General features: G+C 44.6%; 1 protein-coding gene across 1 annotated transcript; it reads right to left on the reverse strand.

The window, feature by feature from the left end:
- Nucleotides 1–1294: 1294 nt before the first annotated feature.
- Nucleotides 1295–6608, reverse strand: FABP5 (fatty acid binding protein 5). Its single transcript, XM_039702879.1, has 4 exons — nt 6314–6608; nt 3383–3555; nt 2314–2418; nt 1295–2180 (listed from the first exon to the last, which is right to left on the reverse strand). Exons 1-4 carry the CDS (start codon nt 6387–6389, stop codon nt 2130–2132), a joined length of 405 nt encoding a protein of 134 aa, XP_039558813.1. The 5' UTR covers nt 6390–6608; the 3' UTR covers nt 1295–2129.
- Between the last annotated feature and the right edge of the window lie 430 nt (nt 6609–7038).

Consider the following 7038-nt stretch of genomic DNA (forward strand, 5'->3'; position numbering starts at 1 on the left):
AGGCTGGAGCTAACATCAAAATAAAGCAAATAAATATGTGAAGCTAAGTAGCTCTGGAGAATTAGCTCTAAAGAATTCCAGTTTCCTTTTGATCTGCCTCTTATCATTGGTCAGCTTCTGTGCTTAAGATAATTTGTCTGCCAAGAGCTCTTGCAATGTTTTACTTCCATTTAATGTCCAAGTGTTACTTCCATGTGCAGTCTTTCCATCATCAAGGTACTTTAATGGTCCATCTCCTTCATCAGGCCACCTATTTTCATGACATTTTTGGAAGAATTGTCAGCTTTGGGACCTCTAGCTTCTACTTCACATGTGGCTGAATTTGGAGAGCACAGATACACAGACTTTATAAGCCTTGTTTCCAAAGGAAATCACTGTAAAAAGGCACTCTTCTGCCTTTTGTTTTACAAGAAGTGATCTCATTGTAATCAAAGCGGATGTCCTAGAAAAGACATTGGATTGTTTTTCCATTCAAATGAAAGATAAACAATTAACACTACCCAGGATCAGGAGTAAACAAAGCAGGGCTAAGTGAAAGACCAGTGACCTCACAGAAGGCTTAATGCCCAGTTGAGAGCAGCAACACTGTCTCTTTAGGAAGGGAGGCAGGATTTTCATACCATGCCTGATGCTGTTTGGTGTATTTCTGATCTGAAATTTAGTAGGTCCCTTATCAGATTGGTTCATTTTCCATATTACTCCTGTGGGTAGATTCCTTCTATTTCTAATGTCTGTGTAAGACTGCACCCTCTATTTTTAGGGTGCATATTAAAATGAGGAAAAATACTACTAGAAAATAATGTGAAAAAGGACAACCCACAAAAAGGAGTCACAGAAAGAAACTGTAAGAAATGTTCTCCAGGGAGAAATGCTTTCAGATGACAGAGGTAAAGGGAATGACATTGTAAGTAGTCATAAAATGATGAAAAAGATAAATGGTCCAAAATTATGGGAAAAGTCACTTTCCATGACACAACATAGCAGATTTTTCTATTTGAGTAAGCTCAGTAATATGATACATGCACTGAGCAGCTAAAATCTCAGAAGTAAGAATTGATTCTGCAATGACAGATGCAGAAAACAGGACCTGTGCAATTCATGATCCCCAAGGCTCCTGAGTTTATGGAAACATTCCTGTCACCAAATGGTTTCACTTTTAGGACATGCTTGTCTGGTATCACAGAAATTCACCTAAGCCTTTTAAATTTTTGTCTCATCTGACATCTCTTTGGCAGAATAATAGCATTATAGGCTCTGTTTCCCAATCAGTGTAAAAGTAATACTCAAGACACTAATATTTCTGATTATTTATTTTGGCACTTCAAAGCATATATACTCCATTGCTAGGTGTTTCAAACAAGTAAAAAAAAAAAAAATGAGGCTTTAGGTTTTAGGCAGTATTTCAGCAATTTTTGTTAAGAATTTTTATAATGTTACTAGACATGGAATAAGAGTTTTGCTAGGAAAAGTCTTCATAAAATAAGGCTTCCTTTCAAGAAAGTGTGTATGTGCTTGCTTAGATTCATCATGTTCATTGGCTTACTGGTATATCTTACTGTGGGTATTATATATTGATAAATACTGTGGTTATTATATATTGAAATTTTTAAAACTGTGGGTTTGAAACACAAAAAAACCCCAAATTAACCCTGAAAATCCATTTCTCTACTTAAACACCAATATAGCTCATCTCATATTTATACCCACACAATTCTATTTACTTTGTAACATGAGAGTTAGAAAAAACATTTGACGTTTGGGCTGTGGAGTTGTTCCAATTTCAAATTTTACTATCCTAGAAAGCAGGGATGTTTGTGATATATTGGCTTGTTTTGTGCTGAAGGCAGATTGTAGTAGAGCCTAAAACCAATATTATTTTTTTTAAACCTCACTCAAAATTCCACTAGTAACAATGTTTCCACTTCATATATCCAACAATTTTATTTAATAGCCTTAGTTCAGAATAGTTACATAATAGTTACATCACGGCTTTTAAAAAGAATTGCACTCAGCTACTCAGTCCATTGAAATACTAGAAAACAGGGAAAAGGAAAATACGGAGTGAAAAGGAGCTCTGTCCACTGAACTGAGTTGTTTGCAGCAAGTTCCTACTGAACCTGAAGATGTCCTCATGCCTTCTGGTAGGTTCTAACACACTTGACACCATTCATGTCACACTCCTAGAAGATAAAGAGATGGATTTATTAATTTACCTCTCAATGCAGACCAACAGGGAGAAAAGACACGTTAGGAGTTACATTTCAGGCTACCAACCAGCAGCACTTGGGGACCAGAAAGTGGGACTGAACTCACCACCACCAACTGTCCATCCACGAGCTTCCTTGTTATTGTGGTCTTCTTGCCATCCCATTCCTGCTCTTGAATCAGTGAGCCATCATCTTTTAAGCTGACAAGGGTCTGAAAGAAGAACCTGACCATCAGTATTTTCCCCATGACATTTGGGCAGCACTGAGGCTTTTCAACACCTTATTCCAAATGAAAGATTCCCACCCCAGATCACTCAATAATAATTTTATCATTGACAACTACGATGCCGGAAATTATCTTAAACATTTTATCCATCCTCTTCTTACAGTAACTAACTCACTGCTCATTCACTCGCTGCTCCGACACATTTCTGCATCAGACAAACCTTTGACAGCATCCACAATTTCAATTAACAGGAGCAGAAGAGGTTCTCTGTACATCTCTTTGTTACATGGGCTTTGGGCTTTTGTGTAGCATTTATCTGATTGTGCAATAATAGATGAACTGAAAGTGTGTGGCTGGAGGGAGGGGGGTGATAAACAGAGAGTGCTCACAGGAGGAAATGACATACATCCTTTGCTTTTTCCCTCCTTTGGGATAAATATTCTCCCTTCTAGGTGCAAGGAGAAATTCTTTGCCTTCTAAAACTGGAGTTTAGTGCCTGTAATTCACATGGGTACTACCTTGCTGTCTATGATCCCACCCCACACTGAACCAGGCTCTCTTGTAATGCAAATAAGAGACAGAGCAGAAAGGTTAACCCTAGGGCTGAATTGCCTCTGATTAAACATCAATGGCGTTTTTTTCCACAGGCTTCAAATGAAGTGGCATTTGGCTTTAACAGGGATTTAGAGGTCTGTTAGTTTTACTAAAAAAAATGCTTCTGCTACAAAATGCAAACAGCAAAATACACAAGACTATTGATTTCAGCACTCTCCCTCTTTGGAATTTGCTTAATCCACGTTAAAAAAAAATATTTCAATGAGACAGAGACAACTGCTCATTGCATAAAGCACTGTTAGTGTGGATGTCAAAATTGATTTTAAAATAGCATCTCCCTCTGTAAAACACCCAAAGAATTGCCTTTTTTCAACAGAAAGTCTAGTATACTGACCTGAGTTTTCCTGCCATCTAATGTATTTTCCTCAAATTTCTCACCGAGCTTGAAGCTGAACTGTGAAGTTTTGAAGGTGCTTTCTGTTTTCATGGTGATTGTGTCCCCATCCTGAATAATGTAAACGTCTGGTTTGGCCATGCTTCCCATTTTCCTCATAGCCATACCCACACCTGCAAGGCGAGAGGCACAGAGTGTCACGAAGTCAGTTAAACCCTCGGGCTTAGGGCCACATAAGAATTCAAATACCTAATTCCCATTTAATTAGGCACTTAAGTACACTTGAGAATCAAAGCTCAAGAGCCACAAAGAAAGAGGATGTTTTAAATTTTCCACAGATGAGGAAGGAAAAAAAGCTTATTTGCAGAGTTACTCTTTTGTTTCCTTAGAGAGCTAAATTTATTTTGCCCACTAGAGGATTTCTAAATATCCCAAAACTCAGCACTGATTTTTTTTTCAAACAGAAATAAATAGCAAAAAGGAAAACAAATACAAAAGCTTAAACTAAAATAAAATTATTCTCTTCAAATTCTGAGCACTTTAAAAAGTCTATAAATTATTTTTATTGACAGATTAATCCACTTTATTCAAACTTACTCAATAAACACCCTTCCATCAATTCATACACCATTGCAAACATGCCATTTTAAATTAAATTTCATATTTTACATCCTGTTTATAAAGTATGGAGTTGTGAATTAGAAAAATCATTATCACAAAAAATAGTGCTTACACACACACATTCAAAAGACAGAGAAATGGAGAAATGAGCAATTTGCAAATGGCTGAAAATTCATGATCTGGAGACAGCAGCCCTCAAAACTCTTCAGACACACCCTGCTTCAGCTGCTGCTTGCACTGTTTGGCTTGAATCTTTTTGATCTGAAGGATGAAAATACAAATAAGAGGGCAGCAGGCACCAAACATGAATCCATCAAACTGGTAAGTGCGTATCTGAGCCATGAATTGATATGCAACCAAATGGGGCAGAAAGCACCACCAAGTCAGTGAGTGCCTGGGTTCTGCAACTGGAATAGTTAAAAAATGTTGTCAAGTATCAGCACAGCACTCCCGTGGTATGTGGAGGTAAGGGTTGAGTCCTTGAGAGGGAAATAAAGTCCTTTCCAGACGCTGCTTCTCCAGACTCAAATGAGATTCCACAACTGAGCCTTAAGCTTAAGCTCACAGAGAAAGAACAGTTATCCTCAGTCCAGCTTTTCTGATCAGAACTGGAAATGATTGCCACAGTAACCTCCACACACATTCTGTTGCTGTAGTCCAGGCCAGAGTAATCAGGGAGTTATTTGATCAGCTACAGCTTGGAAGCCAACTCAACAGAGATGAGCTGCATGTCTTCCATATGGCAAGAAGTGAAATTCCAACTTCTTTATCCTCAAATGTTCTTTTGCACAGAATGAGCAGAATCTGCGTGGTCTCATTTATGGTGCATCAGTAGGATCAAAGGCAGAGAGTTTCACAAGTAGCCAGCAAGGGTGAAATCCAGTAAATGACTGGCTCCTAAAATATGACTTGTTCTAAATTTAATTGCCTAAATTGTAAATGTAAAATGGAAAAGTGACTGGGTTTATGATTTCAGTCTAAAACCAAACAACAGTCTGGTTCTGCCTACACATGGGAGGTGCTCTGCAGTTGCAGCACCTAATTTCTACTTTGAAGTTGCAACTTGGCACACGCCTAGGTCTGGCCATTGGACATCAAGGCACCAAGGCATCCTAATCCGTGGCTCACCCGAGATGAGCTTTAAATTCTTGAATTTCCTCCAAAGTCTCCCACAGAGTTCAGTCCAAAAGGCTTTCTTATATCATACATATCACATACTGACAGGCCTCCCAAAATGTAATTACAGCCACCACTGTAATGCACTGTCTGCAGAGTGAAAATGCAGTGATGCTTTTTGTATTTTACATGAAGAACGCAAGACCTAAATTCCTTCATCTCCTCCCTCTAAGGATAAGCCTACATCTTCTGTCTCTTGAGAAAATATCACGGCTTTCATCTGTGAATAAACTGCAGAAAATAATAGCTCCTGGGCCATATAGATACTGCTAGGTATCTATCACCTGTCAGCCAGGATGCTCAAAGTGGCAAATCAGAGCTTGCAGATGAGGCTCCTGGTCTGCTAGGTGTGTTCTTCATCCGGTACCTTCGTGTTACAAAATGTAGGGCAGCCTGGACGCAGGGATAACAAGCCAGGACCATCTCCCTGAGATAAAGGTGTGACTACCCACAGAAGCAAACAGGCAAACAGCCTCCGGCAGGGCAGCCGGTTACCCACAGGCAGCTGATCCAGTTTGTCTCTCTCGGGAGGAGACACCCAAGGTGACTCGGCGGGGAGGCAGCCGCGGCTCGGCAGGTCTGACCCGGCCCGGCCCCGCTCGGGGCCGGGGCAGCCCGAGCCCCCGCAGCCCCCGCCCGGGCATTAGCGCCGAGGGAGGGGCGAACCGGCCTAATCGCAGCCGGGCTGCAGGCACCAGCTGCTAATCCCGGCTCTGCGGAGGGAGGCGGCGGGGAGGCGCAGCGCTGTGCGGCGGGAAGGTGCCCGCTGGTGCCGGTACCTGCCCCACAGCAATTACGATGCAAAAAGGGTCGCTGACATCTTTAGGACGCGGAGCCAGGGGCGGCAGCAATCCCGCCAGGAAAGCTCTGCCGCCGGCCAGCGCTCCGTTCCCGGAGCCGAGAGGGCGCGGAGCCCCGGCGCTGCATCCCGAGAATGCCGGCATCACGCCCGCAGCCGCCGCCCACCCGCGGCTCTCGGCCGGGCTGTGTCCCACCCTCGGGCCCGGCTCCGGGACCACGTTCTCCGCGGACCTTGGACAGAGCCTCGCCGGCCGGCAGCGACAGCACATCCCCGGGGCGGCATCCCGGCATCCATCCCTCCCTCTCGGGGGCGGGGAGCCGCCGGCTTCTTACCCAGCTCCTTCATGTACTCCTCGAAGCCCTCGCTGGAGACGAGGCACCATTTACCCAAAAACGCGTCGATGGCCATGGCGGCGGCACTGGAGCTGATGGCGTCCCCGCAGAAACGTGGAGGCTGAAGGACGGGCTGCAGCGCGGCCGCGGCCGCCTTTATAGCCGGGCCGGCAACATGTGCTGCCGGGAAGAGCCAATGGGGCTCCCGCCGCGCCCCGGCCCCTTCCCCGCCGAGCCCCCGCCCGGCGAGTCCCGCCCGCGGCGGCGGCAAGAGCGGGCACGCCGCGGCACTGCCCGCCCTCCGCCCGCACACACGCTCACGCACACAGACACACTGACACAGACACACTGACACACAGGCAGACACACTGACACACAGACAGACACACTGACACACAGACCGACACTCACACTCACGCAGACATACTCGCACACTCTCATGCACAAATAGACACGCACGCAGAGAAAACGCAGACTCACTCTCACACACACGGACTCCCAGCCCCTCTTTGCACCCCAGCTCGGGAGCGCCCAGGAGCGGTGGGACACTGCCAGAGCTGTCCCGCCGAGGGATGTTGTGGCCTCAACGCTCCTTCGAGCACAGACTCCATCCGGCGTGGTGAAAGCAGACATACTCGCACACTCACATGCACAAATAGACACGCACGCAGAGAAAACGCAGACTCACTCTCACACACACGGACTCCCAACCCCTCTTTGCACCC

This window comes from Passer montanus, unplaced genomic scaffold (genome assembly GCF_014805655.1).
Source record: "Passer montanus isolate IOZ18808 unplaced genomic scaffold, ASM1480565v1 scaffold16, whole genome shotgun sequence".
In the NCBI taxonomy this organism is placed as follows: Eukaryota; Metazoa; Chordata; class Aves; order Passeriformes; family Passeridae; genus Passer; species Passer montanus.